This window comes from Sapajus apella, unplaced genomic scaffold, assembly GCF_009761245.1.
Source record: "Sapajus apella isolate SASKATOON/1434 unplaced genomic scaffold, GSC_monkey_1.0 scaffold57, whole genome shotgun sequence".
NCBI lineage: Eukaryota > Metazoa > Chordata > Mammalia > Primates > Cebidae > Sapajus > Sapajus apella.
The window spans coordinates 2,236,167-2,256,199 of NW_022436997.1; the positions used below are offsets into that span (position 1 = coordinate 2,236,167).

At 42.4% G+C, this 20,033-nt stretch overlaps 1 protein-coding gene across 4 annotated transcripts in view; it reads right to left on the reverse strand.

The window, feature by feature from the left end:
• Nucleotides 1–20,033, reverse strand: part of SETBP1 (SET binding protein 1) — a 377,101-nt gene that overhangs the window by 348,727 nt on the left and 8,341 nt on the right. For all 4 annotated transcript variants that reach the window (XM_032245407.1, XM_032245405.1, XM_032245408.1 and 1 more), the window contains exon 2: nucleotides 6,580–7,234. In XM_032245407.1, coding sequence (XP_032101298.1) covers nucleotides 6,580–7,065 — 486 coding nt within the window. In that variant the 5' untranslated portion in view covers nucleotides 7,066–7,234. The remainder of the gene's footprint in view (nucleotides 1–6,579; nucleotides 7,235–20,033) is intronic.

Genomic DNA, 20,033 nt, shown 5'->3' on the forward strand with positions numbered 1-20,033 from the left:
GTACTGAACTCCTGAGCTTAGGCATAGGCAATCCACACACCCTGGCTTCCCAAAGTGTTAGGATTACAGGTGTGAGCCACTGCACTCCACCTGAAATTCCTCTTATGTAGTAATGCTAGGGATATCTGTTCTCCAGTCAGGAAGAGGCCATTGTGGAGGAAGAAGTCCTATACTCCCAGGAGTTCAAAACTCCGTATTTCCACCCCCAGAAGAAGAGAGGCCAAGTCTTCTGTAAAGCAATACGCTTGGGAGTGACCAGAGAAAGTGCTGACAAAAAGAGGATGGCAAAGGAGGGACACTTGAACCACTTGGAGGGTGGAAGCCTCTCTGATGGTAGTCAGAGCCACCCACTAGGGTGAAGGAGGAGAAAACCATGGGTGCAGCAGCCAGAGGTCAGGGAACCTGCGCCTTGGCAAAGCAAGTCACCCCTCACCCGCTGCCAAAAGCATCCTCTCATAGCCCCCTCCTCACCCACCTGGTAAACCAAATTGCTCCCACCATTAAAGGTCAAGAGAGAAATGAGCTTCTCAGGACTAGGAAAAGGGAAGAACCCTAGAGCAATCCCTCCTTCTGACAACTGTGTCACCAAAAGGCTCCCCTTTCATGTCTCCCATTTTAAGCTCCTCTGCACAGCATCACTCTCACCAAGTTCCCCATCACCCCTGCAACCGTTCCTTCTCCCTGATTCAAAGCACTCTGAGAACTCCTGTTACTTACAGAATTAAATCCAAACTCATTTCTTCATTTGACATTCATTGCTCTCTGCAATCTGACACCAGTCTCTCTTACCATCAATAACACCTAAGAAAACTTTTTCCTGTCCACACTTTGTGTGTTTGCTCTTTGCGTAAGGATGAAATAAGTGCATGACTTATTTGGTTTCTCAAAAGCAGATGGTGAATTCTCAGGACAGAATACAAGAGTCTTTCCCTACATATATGATGATGGTCTAGGCCAAGACATATCCTGAATGCATGTCTAGGACCATGGCAGGCACCTGATGGGTATAAGGTTGAAGTCCCTGCTACAGGAGGAAATAAGATCTCTCAATGGAACGGCAGAGGAGGAAAAATTAAATCCAAAGAAACGAAATGGAAGTTGTATTTCTGTCAAAAGCAAATAAAATTTGTAAGTACAATAAATGAAAAAAAATATGGCTTTAAATAGTGAGCTTTGAAAGCTCTCTCAAAACCCTGGAGAACTTAGAATTAAGGAAAATGTGTCAGATTATGCTTGTGCCACCCAAGCTATATGAGAAAGTGTGGAAGAAACACTCCAGTGATCCTCACCTTCTAGAAGCCCTTTACTTTTATAGGGTGTGGTAACTTAGGGACTGGAATATATATTTTCTTGGAGTCTAATAGAACTGGCTTCATAGGAAAACCTTGCCCCTTCCAGCTCCTGCTCCTCTGAAGCAATGTGAGCCTCAATTTCCTGTAAACAAATTTCTTCCTGGCAGGATCATTATGAGGACTAATAGATAAGGTAAATACATGTAAAACAGCCAGCAGTGGGTCTGCCACGTAGCTCAGTAAATCAGAGTTATTATGATGACATGTGCTTTGTAAATTCCCTATTTTCTTCTAAAATCTTTCACTGAGTTATAACATGTAGAAATAATCATACATATTTGGAAGACAAGGAAATGAGGGCTTCAGCAAATTCATATTGCAGATCCAAACTAACAAATCTGCTTCATGTCAGATTACCAGACCACATCTCCTACCCTGAGTCACTGTATGGCGTCCATCTGGAACTCCCATGCCCTTATCTTGCTGTTGAATCTAGACAGCTGTCTCTAACTCTCAACATCCTCAGGAAAGAGAAGAGCTGCTAAGCCCTGCCCAGCTTGGATCCTCTTCAAAACCCTGTCACTACTGGGATTTTTTTGAGATGAAGTCTTGCTCTGTCACCCAGGCTGGAGTGCAATGGCGCCATCTCAGCTCACTACAACCTCCACCTCATGGTTCAATCGATTCTCTTGCCTCAGCCTCCCGAGTAGCTGGCATTATAGGCATGCAGCACCATGCCTGGCTAAATTTTGTATTTTTAGTAGAGATGAGGTTCTGCCATGTTGGCCAGGCTGGTCTCGAACTCCTGATCTCAAGTGATACACCCACCTCAGCCTCCCAAATTCTGGGATTACAAGCACGAGCCACCATGCCCAGGACTACTGGAATAATGTTATGCTCATGTTTTATACCTGAACTTGCTTCCAGAGACTCATCTTTATGTTCCCTGTTGTTTTAATCTAATCACCTAGAAGGTAACCTGAGGAAGTGTAAGTTATTATGTCACTTACCTGAGTAAGTTTAAGATGCAACCATGTTGGTCCCATGATAAAGAACAAGTTACAGGTGTACGGTCCATCTGCAAAATTAGTCCTGTCCAAAGGAGAGTTCGGAGGCTCCAAAGTAGGTTCTAAGCTCTCCCTTCAGCCTCTACTTCCTACCAAATGCTGCTTTCACACCTCATTTAAATCCACTCATCATAGGCCCTCTCCCAAGCAGCATCTCAATTCCCATCCCAGTTTTATATGGAAGAAAAGAGACTTCTATCCTGCTTAGAAGAGTCTGTGCATCCTTGAGCCAGGGAGGTAGCACTTTCATGGGGTCCACCTCACAACTTACTACTTGAGTGATGATATTCCCTGATCATCTATAATGCCTCTCCGCTTTGGAGAGTTAGCCCTAGGTTTAAAATTTGGAACAGGGCTGTTGATGATGCTAGACATATATGCCTTCACCCCAAAGCAGTGGACCATGTACAACTAGAGTTAACATCACAGAGAACTAGCCTATGATATGTAAGTTACGCTACCCTCATCGTACAGAACTTTCTTTCCAAACGCCAATGAAAAAGTAAATCATTTGGGATCCCACATAAGCTGTCTCTGCCTGAGCGTCAGGCAATGACTTCAGCAAAATTAACTGGTTCACTTAAAGGACAACAACAACAAAAAGCAGCACATAATATAACACCTAATTCCCCTCAGCCTCCAAACTTGGAGGCTGAATTATTAAAAACAAAACAAAACCTTCATTATCCTGAAACTCTATGTCCTTCCCCAAAGTCAAGGGTCAATGCACATTTTTTGTAAGGATCAGAGAATAAGTAGTTGAATCTTTGAAGGTCATAGTATCTCTTGTCACAACAACTCAACTCTGCCACTATAATAAAAAGCAGTCAGAGACAAAACATAAACAAATGAACTTGGCTGTGTTCCAATAAAACTTTATTTATAGGCACTGAAATTTAAATTTCATGTGCCTCACATATTACAAAATATTATTATTCTTTTGATGTTCTTCCAACCTTTTAAAAACGTAAAAAAAAAAAACCATTCTTTGCTCATAGGCAATACAAAAACAGGCAGGGGAGTGGATTTGGCCCACAGGCTGTAGTTTGCCAACCCCAGCTCAAAGTCAGCACCTATATTCAGATGACTGCCTAGTAGGAATTGCTACCAGCTCAAAGACCAGCTGAACAAGGCTTCCTTTCTAGCTCCTAGAGTAGGACCTGCTTCCCAGAGGCCACTCCAAGTACACCTCTTCAAAGAGTGGTACAACTTACAAAAATAGATCCAGAAGGCGATTTTAGGGTTAGATGCTGGTATGCTGCTTACAAAATGCCATCCTCATCCATTCTGTGCCAAATTACTGATCATGTTCTTCTCATTCATACAAATAAGTAAATTCTGCAAGTTTACACCACTGAACTTTTCCACACAAATGGTAGGCAAGGTTTCCACATCTCACCCTCAGCTTCAGCTTTTGTTTACGCTCTAGTTGCAAAACAGCAGGGATTTGAAGGGTAATAAAGTTAACATTCTCATCCCATAGAGATCAGAGGATGTTCCTGTCATCTATCAAGTCATTGAGGCTCAGTGATGATAGCTTTATTAATTCATTTCTGGAAAGTAACAGTGATAGGCATAAATAAATGTAAGAAGGATGGAGAAGTACCATATGAAGCAAACTCCTAATAACTAAAAAGTTTTGAAGGGTATTCCCACCACAGTGTCATCACAAAGAGCACTGTGCGTTGAGTTTCACCCCTTCTCCTTCCTCTCTGTCCCCTCTAATTGCTGAGGCATAAAGATGCTTACTTGGCAAATCACATATTCAAATAAGCAATTTTATCTCCTTCCCATAAGGTCCACGGAGAGCATCCAGCTTTTTGGGTGAAAATGACCAGCCTGAGAACTTCAGATATGAACACCAGTGTCCACTGGAACATTTCAGCTTTGCAATCATCCCCATGGTACAGATTCCAAAGCGTTATTCTGGTGTGTTCCAATGGGCAGAAAGCTATATTTGGGAACAATCAGTGGCGTTAGGAAAAGTGGTAACTAATTAGGACAATGTATTCTCTTTTTAGGGTAGTGAATTTGGGTTTGAACACCCAAAACTGTGGGTTGCTGTTTAAATCCTGGCAGTGAAGAGGATGGAGACAAAGAGTAACCATTTTTCAAGATAACTCACCCACACAAAAATACAACAAAACACAAAGAACTGGCCAACTCAATGGCCAGAGACAAAGATATTCACTTTTGTATCTGAAGAGACCCAACTCCAACGCAAAGACTCACTTTTAGTGCCTGATTTGAACTGTTGCATTTTCTTGCATGAATCTCAGAAGTTTTTGTATGTGTAGAGGCAGCAGAGTGGATTTGGCCCACAGAGTACCCAGAAATAACTGTAAAGTTGTAATGGGGGAAGAGAGAACACAATCTCTATGTTCTAGCAAAACAAACCAATTTCTAAAGGTTCCTTTGTCTTCTAAAATGTTAAAAGAAGGTAACCAGTTGTCCCAGTTTGCTAAGAACTGGGGCGATTTCTGGATGCAGAATTTTCAGTCTTAAAACCACAACAGATTTTTGGGGCAAACTGTGAGGAGTCAGTCACCCTAGAAAGTCTCTACTAGCCTATTCTTGGGATTTGAAATGCAACAAATCAGCCAAAACACCCAATATAAGGATGAACACAAGTCCTATGCTAAAGAAATAATATGATTCCTAGTGATTTTATTGAAAATACCCAGAAGCTTTAAAAAAAAATACCCTACTGGTAACAAAAATGCTATAGATTATCTCTGGGCTATAAAGAAGAGAGGTTCATTCATCTGTGCCAACTTTAGCTAATCCACATAGCTAGAGCCCAAATAAATGATCAAATATCAGGGAGAGAGTGACAAAGACTATGATTAATACCTACAACCTAGAATCCCAAAACTTTGTCAAGAAAAGGGCTTGTTCCAGAGCCACCCAAGTCCCAAAGAGTCTTGAAGACAAAAACTTACTATACTAAGGCACTCCTCTGCTATCACAGCTGAGTGTACACACACAGGAAGGGAGGCCACTGTAAGTCACTGTAACCCCCTATGATACAAAATAAATTTAACAAAACATGAACTCATTCATTCCCAACCAACTGACACCACCAACCACCTGTCTGGCTACTTTGCACATCCATGTTTGACTTTTAAGAGGAAAATGAAAACCAACCAAGTTGAGTCAATGTCCGATCTTAAAAGTTCATGACGTGTTGGACAAAGATTCAGGCCAATCACTTGCCCCTTTTCTTGTTTTTCTACAGTTCCAGTTCTAATGCTCATCAGTGGCTTTCACAATGATGATTTTTCAGCTCTGTGAGAGTCTCAGTTACTACAAAGCCCAAGCTTCTTAGGCAAGCGAGTGATTCATCTTAGGAAGATTTACAATAGTAATGACTAAAATCAAAAGGCAGTTTTAACAATTCTTGACTGTTCTGATTAACCCAAATGTTTTTAACATCTCAGTCCTAAGTATGAAAACAAATGCAAACATTAAGAAAAAAAATACTAAAAATTTTGTTATGGCATAGCTGACCCAGGCAATTGGCTGTTATATAATAAACAGGAACTCTCCAAAATTACAATTCAAAAGCTATTTTTTTGTCAGATAGGCAGAAGATATAATAATGAACTAGACATTAAACCAAGATTAAAGCAGAGGTGTTTCTTCTTGAGTCCATAAATATTCCATCAAGGAGATTGGTAATTAATGAGTAGATAAGTACAGTCGACCCTTGAACAAGACAGACTTGAACTTCAAGAGTCCATTTATATGAAGATTTTCTTCTGCCTCTGCCACCTCTGACATGACAAGACCAACCCTTCCTCTTCTACCTCATCCTCAGCCAACCCACCATGAGGACGATGAGGATGAAGACCTTTATAATGGTCCACTTCCACTTAATGAACAGCAAATATATTTTTTCTTTTTGATTTTCTTAAGATCTTTTTTTCTCAAGCTTAGTTTTTCAAAGAATACGGTATATAATACATATAATATATAAAAATATGTGTTAATCAACTGTTAATATTACCAGTAAGGCTTCCGGTCAACAGTAAGCTATTACTAGTTAAGTTCTTGGGGAATGTCAAAAGTTTTTCACAGATTTAACTGTGCAGGGGTCTGAGTCCCTAATCCCATGTTGTTCTAGAGTCAACTGTAATATGCAAACAGAACCTAAAAAGTTGAGGATAAAATGGCAAAAACAGAGAAACAAAAAAACCCTACAAGACAGGGGTTCCTACCTTCTTTTTGGAGTGGCTTCTTTCTTCCTCCTTCGTAGCTTTGCTATTTTTTCCAGCACGGGACACCTTCTGGTCCCCAGACTGCTTGATGGTGATCTTGATCTCAGGTGGGCATATATAGTTCTCCAAATTCTTTGGGGGTTTCTTAGCCCGCTTTGTGGTCTGAATCTTTAGCTTCAGACTTCCCTCTGTGAAGTTCGCCTCCTTGATAGAAAACTCCTGCTCTTCCAAGCCATCTCCTGCCACCCATTTCTCGCTGTCCGCATTGGAGTTGGAATCCACATCCCGCCCTGAGCCCAGTTCATCCTCCTCCTCTGGCTCCATGCGTTCTCCGCCCACCGGGATCCCCTTCCCAGGTCCTGCAGCGGAGAGCAAAGGTTCTCCTGCGCAGCCAGGAGCAGCCGGGGGCTTGGCTGAGGAGACCGGCAGGAAGTCTGACTCGCCCCCTCTTTGCCGGGAGCTGCTTAAGTTTTCCCTGGACTCCATGACAATCTCTACAGTCTTCAGGAGTTCTCAGGAGGGGGAAGGGATAAAGGGAAAAAGGAAAGGTGAAAAGAGAGGACACCCAAAATTCCAAGAACAAAGTGGTCCAGTTGCTAGGGTCAGATTCCCAGGGATGGAGACACGATGAGTTGAGAAGAGATCAGATCTGCAACTGAGAAGCAAAGACACAGTTAGCCAGGGCAGAAAGGAAAATGATCCCAAAGGTTACTCAATCTAAGCTCTAGAGGCCCCTTTCCACTTATCTATGGCATCCGAAAAAAAAACGATGGAAAAAAATCTAACCAGAATGTGCACAACCCCAAATTGGATTTTACTAGAGCAGAGGAAAAAACACATTCACACACGCCTTCGTAATGGATTGTTATTAATTTTGTGGCTGTAGGCCCAAGAATAAAGATAAGAAGTGCGAGTCCTCCAGCCCAGTAGCAAGCTAGACGTTTCTTTACACTGAAGCTTCAGCTGGCTGAGTCACTGTTAAAACCAATCATGACGAAAGGGAAGTCTGAAGTGTTCAGGCTCAGGTCTGTGGGAAGTGTATTTGGTTGGCTTTTTGCACCACTTCTCTCTCACATGCGAAGAACAGTTTGCAAAGCTGAACACAACCCCCAGGCTGCCGGTGCCAAGCTCTCCACCCACTTGGAGGAGGGGCATTCAGCCTATCTCTAAACCGGTTTACCTTTGTCATTTTTCACTATGCATTATTTCAGTTATGCAAAGACTATGCTATTTCTTCAAGCAAATGTAAAGCTTAGGTGTGAGGCTCGCAAAAAGAAAATAAAAAGAGTTTAGCGGGAAATCACTTACAACACCGTGATTAACAAAAAACAACCTCCACAAATGTTTCCATGACACAAAAGAGAGATATTTAATCATTATCAATTATTTAGATAAAAATACCCTTTCTAGACAGTTGTAATCCCTTTCTGGTTTCTTAAATGAAGTGGTATTGTGTCTCTGCAGCAGCAAAAGAGAAAAAGGGAGAGAAGGAACATTTTGCAGGTCTGTGGAAGTGTCAGGAATCCCCCCAGGATCTTCCCCTCTGCCTTCCTCCAAGATGAGAAGAGAAAAATCAATTAGGGTCTCTCGTAACTGTCACAGGATCAGCTAGACTCTCCTTCACGCTTCTTCACCCCATGTTCCATCATTCCCAATTTAATCCTCATAATTTTCAAAGCCCAAAAGGAAGCCCAAATGCTCAGTCTCAAGAGAAAACCAAAACCCCTGGGGCTGCAAACATCACATCCTTTTGCCCTTAGGCTGTAGGCTGGATCACATTCAAACCTTCCCAGCAGCTGAAGTTTCCCAGCAGAAGACACGACTGTACATCTTAGGTTTCTACCTCTGAACGCATCAATTTATAGAAGTGGCTGGCAAATGTGCCCACCAGAAAATGCCCAATGATGCCTGCAAAGACACATTCAGAAGAACCACAAACTGGAAGGCTGAAGACCAGACGTGTGTCTTCTCTCTCCAGAATCAGCACATAGCTGACACCCGGGTAAGGAAGCCAGCCGGGAGGGTAGCCCCGGCTTCCACGTGGACCCTGCTCCCCAGAGAACCCCAGGAGTAATTCAGCTACCGGCGGAAACTGCTCAGCTTTGCAGAAAGACACATTTACAACTGCTTCCACTTCAGGGAAGATTCAATGAATACAGCTTTTCTGAAAGAGAAGAGGCTGCCCTAGTGAGAGCATGAGCATCTTCACTGACACTGTTGAACAAACACTGCAAACGGCCACCGGTGACCCAAGCTACGAGATGGACAAAGTCTCCACTTTGGGAGGTAGGGAGAAGTCAGAACAGATGACACTCGATGTTTCTCTTACTTATAAGATTCTTTGTCTCATCTAGATTTATCTGCCCAATAACACACATCATTTTTAAAAAGCTGTACTTAAGTCGACTTTACAGAGGCCTGTCTTTCTAGTGTCAGGCACCACCCCAGCTGCTGGAGACATCAATATACCTTAGAACATTTCCACATTTGTCAAGCGGTAAGAATCTAGTAGGTCTTTCTCAGTCTGTATCCCAGATCCACACAAATTGCAAGCCATGTTTTCTTACGGTAGCAATGTTCAGAGTCTATTCCCTTGGGCAGGAATCTCCAATCACATTTTAATTCTCTAATACCTACCTATAGAATCTCCTCAGGTCAGGAGAAAAGGCAAGGCACATACATATAAAGTTCCTAAATGAAATCCATTTGGACCTTGGAACCAGAGTAGGGAAATGTATGTTACAGATTCTGTGATACAATGAAAGAGGGCAAACCCTAAACTTTAGATGAATGGATGGGCTTATACAGTGAATATATTTATCTTCCATCCAAAAAAGGATTCATTTCAGAGTGAAATAAACAATCATTTATTGCATTTAACTATAAATGCATAACTATGTGTACAAGACAAAGTTCCAAAACTTAAAATTTAAGTACTGAGATCCACAACAAAATAAAAGTTCAATTCAACAACTTTTTTCAGTTCTCCTCAAATCAAAATACTAAGATACTAGGAAAATACAATCTCTTTCCTCAAGGAAGGTACGCTTTTTATGGGAGATTTGACAAGTCACTCTAAAACAAAGCAGAACTTCTATGTACTGTAAGAAAGGATAGAATCAAAAGGAAGAAAATGTTTTCTTCACTTGGGCAAGGTGTAGACAGCTAGGAAACTACACAGAAAGCCTTCGAGGAGAGCACAAGACAGGGCTTTGATCTTGCTGTGGGTTTCCTAGGTAGAGCAGGAAGAAGGAAGACATGGCAGAGAAAGGGAAGGCATGAGGCCACTTCCTGGGCAGGCACATGCAGCGTTATGTATAAGAAAGAGAAAGTTGGTGTTTGGCTAGAAAGTATGGCAGAAACTAGGAACCTGTGAGAGGTACGGCTGGAAATAAAAGGTCATGGCCAGGTCATGGACATCATTGAATGTTGTGCTAATGAGTTTGGATTTTATCTTACAGGTAAAGGGAAGCTATTTGCGGAATATCAGTGGGGAAGGAATACTATCAAAGTTACGATTTAGGAAGATAATTCTGGCGCGTGGTGTGAGAGCTGGATTAAGGGAACCTGATGTTAGAGGCCGGGGGTCCTAAGAAGGTTCAGCTGAAATTTCATTCATGTTGCTTGAAGACCCAAACCAGGACAATGGGAGTATATCATAATAAATACTGTAGGTAAAACAGTAATGCAATTTCCAATAGCCTTAATCTTTAGGAAAACATCTATTCCAGACTTTTCATACTGGTCTCACCTTAAAATCCAAGGCAAATTAGACACCAACTTGCACTCACTACTCAAGTCAAACCAGTGTCTATCTGTTCTTATAGCCACTTCCTCTCATCTTTGCAATGCTGGCCACGCAGTTGGTGTTCCCCAAATGTTTGTTGCATGAAGGAATGAATAAACAAATGAATAAAAAGATCCCCAGCCTTTCCATATTTACAGGTCATCCCCAAGTCTTCACTTCTCCAAGGCAACGTTCTGGAAAGTCCAGACCACAGTGCTCACTCCTTGGCCGGACTGACATTGCACCCAGCTCTATAGTTTGCCACTATATACCAGCTTTGTATTGTCTTCTAGGTTTTTTGAGCACATAAATCTTATTTTTCTAACATGATTGCAGCTCAGCCTCAGGCTGAGAACTAACAATGGTTGTACAATGCTTACGTTACCTATGGCACCCATTGCAGGACTGGGCATTTGGAGGATTTCAAGTTTTTTTCTGAATGAAAACAGCTTCTCCCCTGACAGCTATTCAAAGTCTTAAGAGTTCAAATTACTCCCACTGCAACTCCACCCAACCAGGCAGCAGCCCCAGCCAAATCTGCTGCCTATCTTGAGGATTGTAATCCAGCCCCTTGTGTCCATATGTGACCCTCATCTTGGAAAAATAAAATAAAATAAGCTTTCAAAAGAAAGAGCAAAGAAACCTAACCTGTCTGTTTACTTCAACAGCACACAGAGCTGTTGTTCTCCTTTAGCTTTCTTCCCAGCACGTACCTGCCTCCCTAAATTCACAGTTCAATTTTTTGGTGAGTCTGGGTATCAACTGCAAGTCCTCTTGTGATTAAGTCCTGCCAAAACGTGTGTGTGAGCACACACACACGCTCACACACTCACAGAGTTGGGGAAGCCAAGGCAAGGTAAAAATGTTTTGCCTTGTCACATTCCAGCAGTCAGTGACTCCTCCTGAGGAGGCGGGCACACAATGGACACTCTGTACTTGGCTCAGGCCTTCAGTCCAACAAAAGTTAACTCTTCTATGACTGCCTGCAGGACTTGGGCAGGGGTGGCAGTGGGGGCTGGGAGTGGAGGAGGATTGGAAAGATGAAATTGCTTAGGCATTAACAGCCTTGTCGGCCCCAAGGAAATGAAAGGGCAAAGAAAGGACATGGATGTATCTGGAAAGAACACTGAGATAGGAGTCCAAAAGTTAGTCTTTATTCCTGGCTCTGCTGTTCACAGGCAGTCAGATGCTAGACAGGCCACTCTGAGTCTTTCACCCACACCACACTTGCCTTAGCAATAAATGGGTTCAGACTAGTCTCTCTTTCACACACAACACATCGTAATTTTGCCCTGCAGAGCCATACCTATGGGTGCACTCCAAAATGAACAGGATGAACCTAGAGAATTACTCCTCTGAATGGTCAGGAGAATCCTGCTTGGCTAGAAGTGTTTTATGCCCAAATAAATTCCAGGGTACATCTTCCCTCCCCTCCAAAACTGCTAGATGGAATATTTTTTCCTAAAGTACATTCGCCACCTGGGGAACTCTTACTTATTCTGAAGCTTGGTGGAAATACAAGTTCTAGAGCTCCACGTACTGAATCAGGGGTCCAGGGCTGGTGCTCAACACGCCAGCTTTTACAGAAGACCTCTAGGTGGTTCTGATGGCCTGGAGTGAGAACCAGTGCCTTAGACTGTGTCTATATGCTTACCCCTGTCAAGTTGCTAAAGGGTACTTGAGGGTATTTCTCCCTTACAGCAGTAATGTGAGTCTCTTGGGAACAGGCATCACTGGTATTGTATTCATCTACACAATCCCAACACCTAGCACAGTATCCAGCACAGAATGAACATTCAAGAAATGCTGGTTGGCTAAAGTAACAACCAAAGCACCTCAAGCTGGGCTTCCCAGCTTCTTCGTTCACGCCCCTCTTCTGCTTTGCCCAAGTGCCATGCACACACAGGCCAGTGTCTTCCCCACTGTTGCTTTCCAAAGGGACAAGGTGTAGAGATAGAGCCCTTAGTATATTCAACAGGAGTCAAAAGAAATGAATTCCTGGCCTAGTTCTGCCACTTAGGAGCCCTCATAAGCCTCTTTCAGCCTCAGTGTCTCATCAACAAAATAGAGAAAAAAAAAAAAAAAAAAAAAAAAATTTTCCTGGTCTACTTCACTAGCTTGTGGTTTTTACTTAAAAAAAAAAATACTGTATTTCTTGGTAGTAGAACTCCATGTTCTTCATTACAAAATAAATACATGAATAACACACAAAACTCTCAGGTCTTAAAGGCGAACAATCACAAATACAGGAAGAGTGCTCTACTTCATTCCTGAACTTTTGCAAACTTCCCCAAGCTCTTTATCCTCAGTCCTCCCTCGGCTCTGGACCCTCCAAATTCCAATAACGTAAGGCATTTTTTTTTTCATCTTCACAGGTAAAAGATGACGGGCTGACTATATAATTCTCAGGCTAGAACTTTTTGCCTCAACACTTTGTAGAATGTATTCCAGCATATAAAGTAATGAAGGGAAAACAGAGGCTGGCCTGGTTTGGTTTCCTCTGTAAGCAACTTGCTTTATGCCTTTATAATTGAAAACTTTCTTTTTCACTACGTTAGAATTTTATTAATGACAAAATGAGTGTAGTATGGCGCTCTCTCCCTTTAATTTCCCTGGAACATAATGAGCCTTTTGGATCTGTAGATGCAGGTTCTTTCTAGCTCAGGAATGTTCCCTTCAATTATTCCTTTGGTAACTTCTTCCATTAAATGGTTCTGGCTTTTTCAAAGTTTTTCCTGTAATTCTTAGTTTAGAGCTCTCATCTCTGTTCTCCATTTCTATCATTTTCTCTCTCACTGCTTTTATTTCTTCCTTTTGCCTTGGAGAGCGAACTGTTCTCTATAATATCATTTGATTCTATTTCCCATGCGCCCTTTGCCTTTATTGACTTCACTGTGGATTTTTTTAATTCTGCAATCACACGTTTTGTAATCCCTGCAATCTTTCTTTACTTAATGCATCCACTTTTCAGCTGACTCTTTTCAGCTGATGTCTTTTCATCACAGCTCCTGTTCCACGGGTCATACTTCTTATTGAAGATGCCAGGTAGCTTTGTGAAACTCTACTGTTGCTATTGGATTAACTGATTTTCCTGATATTATTCATTTTACCTTGTTTTGAGTGTCTCTTCCTCCTCAGGAGGCCTCATGTTGGGATTTGTTTCTTCGCTCATTCTCTGATGAAGAGAGAGTCTGGCCTACAGAGGAAGTATCAGACAACAGAGGAAGTACTGGACTACCTTCTAGCCATTGTGAAGTCAGAAACATCCTCCTCTTCGAGCTACTCCTGTTGATCAAAGTTCTAGTGAACAGTACCAGGGATGTGTTGAAGCTAGTGCCTATGGGCTCCTAAGAGCCCGCTGTGCGTATCTCTCCCCAGTTCCACATTCAGTGGCATTAAGTTGGTAGCTTAAAACTCAGCCGCAGAGCACAGCGGCTCATGCCTGTGATCCCAGCATTTTGGGAGGCCAAAGTGAGCGGATCACCTGAGGCCAGAAGTTTGAAACCAGCCTGGCCAACATGGTGAAACCCCATCTTTATTAAAAACACAAAAATTAGCCAGGTGTGGTAGCGCATGCCTATAATCCCAGCTACTCTGGAGGCTGAGGCAGGAGAATCACTTGAACCTGGGAGGTTGTTGCAGAGAGCTAAGATTGTGCCATTGCACTCCAGGCTGGGCAAGGGTACGAGATTCCATCTCAGAAAAAAAAAAAAAAAAAAAAAAGCAGCCATGGTGGGAGTGATTATATCACAAGAACAAGCAAACTTTACAAATTAGTGCTTTTAAAAAATCTGGAGAACAGGGTGTTAAGCATACATTCAAACACCACTGAGAGTGGACATCCATCTATCATTGTTTTGCTGAACTGAGAAGAGTCTTTCCTGCTGGATTCAAAAAAGCAGCTAAACAGCTAAACTTCCCAACATGCCCTGTGACAAAGACTCCATGCCCACCTCAGAACTTTACTGGAAGAAACATCTCTGCCCAGAAGTCAATGCCCTACTTCCACTCCTCCCAGAACTCCCCTCCCCACTCTTGCCCATTTGTTTTCTGAGAGCTATAGTCTTTGAGAATGTGCATAATGACGTCAGGGAGGGGCATCTTCAGCTGGTTTTGTTCAAGCTGCCCATACAGTAGACTTGATGACTGCCTGCTTTTCTGGTTGACAGAAATTGTGAATCTCTGATTCAGGAGACAAATGGTGTAAAAAGATGGAATGTGACCCTTCCTAATTACGGATAAGGAAGAAATTGTATTTTCAGCCTACATTCACTGGCCTACAGTTATAAGAATCTCTTGTCAGATTCTGTCAAGAAACTGACTGTCTGACGTTGGCTTTGGGAGCGGTTGATTATTCATCCTTCTTTATGTCTTCTATGGTATTTTGGTGGGGAGTCACAAGAGACTTCATGGGACTTTGCATGCAGCTGGAATCTTCCTCTTGCCCCCTTGGAGATAGCACTTCTTCACTACTCAGGCTGAGGTTAAATGCCTCTTCCCTGAGCATCGCAAACCAGATCAGAACTCCCCATTTTGTGCCTTTGTAGCCCAGAACATGTCTTTCCTAGCATTTATTATATAATTAAATATCTGTGCCACTCTTGGTTTCAAACTCTGCCTCCCCTACTAGATGGTAAGCCTTTGAAGGTAAGACCTGTGCCTATTTGGCTCACTATGGTTGTCCCCCTGGCCTGGCACAGTTCCTGATACACAGAGAGACACTCCAAATTATTCCTTCAGTGAATGTTGAATGCAAGGCCAGCCAGACACCGCTTGACTCAGATGCCTATAACTGAGTAATCTTTCCAGATTTCCTTTGTGCTGCAGAAACACCCAGAGTAAATGCTCCATCAGCACTGGTAAATCTAGCAGGTGACCCGAGTCTTACCTACCTCTCAATCAGCAAGGGCAAGGGCAGCTCTACACCATAGTTCTCCGACTCTGCAAATACATCACCTGTCTACAGCAAAGGACAAAGCTCCTACTCAGTGGTGTTTTCATACTCTGCATTTGTGTGGTATGTTCCTGATCACATTTTACTTCTTCCAAGCAGTATTTCCTGAGTACTTCACCTACCACATGCTCCAGCAGCATCTCATAATCTGCAGATCTCCCAAGCCCCACTGATGGACATTACTGTATATGATTCCCTGATAGGTCCTCTGACTGGCTGGCCCTTTCTCCTTTCTCTACTTGGTTAACTCTTGTTATCCTGTAAGAATTGGATCAGGTTTCAGCTCCTTCATGGAGTATGTGGACCCTCCTTTTCTACCTCTTGCTGCATATACATGTATACAGATACACATACACACGGTCTTGCTCTCACTTCCCTGGTCATTCTGCTATCAGAAAGCATTTGGAAAACTCTGTTTCAGTATTTTGTTTACCTATCTCTCCCACTAGGCCACAAGCTCCATGAGGACAAGGGCCATATTTTAAATGAGTGTCTGCACAGCTCAGAGCATAGAAAACACAGAGAGCAACCGTCCAACAGCAAGTATCCAAGCCATGTTCCTCCTTAAGAAGAAGAATGGAAGCAGTTCTGATTTGCTGTCATAGGTTTAGACTTCTTAGCCACTCTTTCCCACTTAGTCATTGTGTTCTTGGGAAATATTTTTAATCTTTTCAAGTCTCATTTTGAAATGGGGTTAATAATTCTACTTCAGCATTGTTTCAAGAAGTAACTAAAGATTAAATGAGATAATAATTATAAAAGAACATACTGGGATCACCTTAGGAAGTGTGTACATTTTTTTTTGTTGTTGTTGTTAAATTCGATTTACTCCTATAGTCTGTCACCAAGCTAGCATTTGGCTAAGTGCTGCCCTCTCTTCTCAGATTCCAAGTCAAGCCCTGAGGGACAGGAGTTGAAGACTAACCTTCTCTATCTTCCTACATAATGAGAAGCACAGACAACTAGTTTCCTTTGCATCTGCTAACCTAAGCATTTAGCTGTTGTTTGATTATTGCTCTTTTCTTGTTTCCAGTTTGTCTCATGGAGGAAATAATACTGGGTAGAGTCAGCAATTCCATATTCCATTCCCTCCACCACCATTTAGAGCTGGTGGCCTTGGACAAGTTCCTTTTTCTCCCTGAGTCTCCCCATCACTACATGTAGAATTGGGACTGCAGAACACGAGTTGAGCTCTGTGGCCCCTTCCAGCTCTGACATTCCCAAGTACTGAGTCTTGTCTTCTCAACAAGAAGCCCTTCAAAGCCAGAGCTGGTACCTTCCACTTCTTTGTCAGATTCTGCTGGCTCTGCAGCTCAGCCTGGCCGGGTTGGCTAAGCCTAAGACAAACCTAAGCTTTCAGTGTTAGTTTCTGTACTCAGGGATCTCTATGATAAGGAAAGAAGGAGATCAAACTTCTGAGACCTGAGGTCCAACATACTATCCATTAACCAACAGTTCCAGCTCTAGCTGCAAAAAAACAGTGCTTCCTGTGGGAACCAATAACACAACACAACGGCATGACCCTTGTGTCTTTGTTCCCCAGGGAAAAATCTCTACAGTCCTGGCTGGGCCAATCAAGTTTGCAGGTTGAGCTCTGGCTTTGATGCACTACTTGTGCCTGTGTTCCTCTGTGCAGTCAAGGAAAAGTGTTCTCTTGCAGTGAATGCTGCGGGGGGGGGGAGTGTGGTGGGAACATTTCCACTAACTTGTGCTGAGCTCTTCACAGTCATTATCAATTTAATTCACACAACGGCACTGTGATGCACAGGATTTTGTCCTCATTTTACAGACCTGGAAATTAAGGTCCACAGAGGTTAATGATTTCCTCAAGAGCACACACTTTCTGTGTAAGATTCACAATCGAATCAGGGTATATATGATTACAAAGCCTCTTACTTTGATATCATGAGGTATCTAAAACACAAAGTTATGCCAACTTTGGGCCAAAAGTTGCTAGTTGCTTCTACCTATATGAGTTCTAAAACCAGTGTGCCATCTGAATTACCACGTCATTTTAACTCTCTGCAGCATCAGTTTTCTCATCTGCCTTTCCCAATTCTCTTCACAGAATCTTATAGGAGAAAAGGTGAATAATATATGTCGCACAATGCCGAAATAGGTTAAATATAGCAGATCTGAAAGAAGTAACTGTGACCATAATATTTCCTGTCCAAGTAGGGTGGAGAGATTCACATGGTAAAGAAAATAACCCTAATTGTTAACATACATCAGGTATTCTCTAAGTTTATTTAAGTTTTTCATCTAAGTTTATTATAATATTTAACCCTGATTTATTATCTGATTTTAACCCAGAGATATATCCATTTTCCAGATAAGAAAATTAAAGTTGAGGGATCTGTTGAAATCACAGGGGTAGCTGTGTCCGACTCCAAATGCTATTTGAACCACAGAGCCACCAGTCTTCAAATACTCAGTATTAGTGGTACCTGAAAACTCTGGTCCTCCATGGCACCATTTGTAAACTGAGAAGGAAAACAATAGACATACTAGGAGGCAATGAGGACAAACCGAACACTCTAACAGATAATACTAAAGTCGTCCTTTTAAAGCCCTCTAACTTTCACCTCACTACCTTTTCAGTTTTAAGTCAAATTCCTTGACTTCTCCACCGTCTGATTCAGCCATTGCTTTGTTCATTGTCATTCAAACATAAAGTATAATCTGGCACTTACGTGGCTGTGTCTCTGCTGCAAAGGAGATGTTAAACATACCAGAGAACTAAACAAATATTAGCTCCACTTCCCTTTCTTTATGATGTATCTCCTCTAGCTATCTCGAACTGTCATTTAAACATTGCCTTGTTACTAAATCTTGTATACGTCCTTCTCCAATTATACATTAAACACTTGGAAATAAGTACCAGTATCATAGAGTTTTATGTTCCCCAGAAGGGTCCATCCCCATTCCAAATGCTTATATATCATGTCATTTCTTGTTCTAAAGATACCTCTTTTGAACCCCAGGCTGAAGCGTAGGTAGGAGACAGGACCTAGCAGTGGGAGGCAGAGTCAGCTGTCAGCGTTCTTTCATGTCGGTATACGTGGAAGTCTCTCACAGGTACACCCACCTGCTCCCCAAGATTGTTCTCCCTGCACTTGAAAAGCTGTGGGCATGCCTCCCCATTTTAGTTCAGAGGAGATGAAGCCTTGGCCTGTATCTCACAGGACACCATCCCATCTGTCTTGCTGCCTTACACTCCACAGAGCACTGTGCTGAACTCTTCCCTTTCTCCCTCTACATTCCAAAGGGGATGATCTTCCCTGCTGCTCTGTACCTACCCAAGACTACTCCATTGCCGAGGACTCAACTCAAGTTCCGCCTACTCCTCCAAGCTTTCTCTGATCTGACTAATCTTGGAGATAAACCCCCTCGGGCTCCCACTACGATTCAGCACTTACCCCTAAATGGCTGGCTGCTGTTATGAAAACCATGGCTGGCCCCTGGTTTTCACAAGCTCTTAGAGCACCTTTCACTCCATCTCCTGGGATGCCCACAGCATCCATCAGAGTGTGGTCACAATCAAGTATAATGTCAATGAACAAACCAATTTTTGCTAAATCAGAGAGTTGGAAAGTTGATGAGTTTGAATTATAACAGGTACACTGAGTCCAACATAGAGGGCCCTGAGTTTCATTCCACTCACTGTGGACAGAAGACCTCAGACCAGAGAGGTGTCTGCTATGGGCTTGCTGCCCCTCATGTCAGTCATCTGACCTTCATCTTCAGGGCTGTGCTGCTCTGCCAGACGCAGTACGTGTTCGAAATTAGCATTTGTTTCCTTGAGGGAATTCTCAGTTCACATTTGAACTCTGTCCCACCACTGCTACTATGCCAAAGCTATTCTACCCACCAAGAATGTCCACTTGTTCTACATCTTCTGTCAAATCCTAAACACATACTCTTTGAAATCTTCCCTGACTATACCTTAGCCTGATCACACAAATAGCAAAATTCCATATTGGATCATGTTTCTACTTTGACTGCAGAATGAGCCTTCCCATTTCAGCGAAGCATGCATCTGCAGATACACTGCCCACTTTCCCAGGGCAAAAGCCACATCTCATAGCAGACCTTTCCCAACCAAGTGTACCAGGCACAATGGCTCACACAATTCGCAATGCTGGTATTTTAGTAAATATTTGTGGATCAAAACACCAATTGTAATAGAGCTCTAAAGTATAAAGTAATAAGTAGAAAGGTTCACAGAGCTTTCACATCAAATCATCCCTTTAGCCATTACTATTAATCAATACTTTTTAAAAAATCAAAACTCTCCTTGCTCAAATAACAAGAGATCACAGAAAGAGACACCAACAACTGTATAGGACTTGCCACCCAGATTTCACTATTCTGCTACAAGTACATTGGTGTCCCACTGCTTCTGATGAGCTACTGTGTTGGTTCCATCAAATTCAGCTTCCCCATCTCCACCTTTCTCCAGGCCATAAATTCAAACTCTGAGAAACTCCTTTCCACTGACAGAACTGAAAATCACTGGCAGATAAAAGGAGTAATGAAGAAATTGCTTTTTACTAAATTTGGCTAACAATATTGCATGCTCCTTTTTCATCCCAAACCCTTTACTAGATCCTGGGGTAAAAGCAATTACAGCATTTAAGTGGCTTGAAGAGGCTTCCTCTTCCTAAATATCCAACCAGTGTGTTCCCAGGTGCTTCAGCCATTCCACAGAAC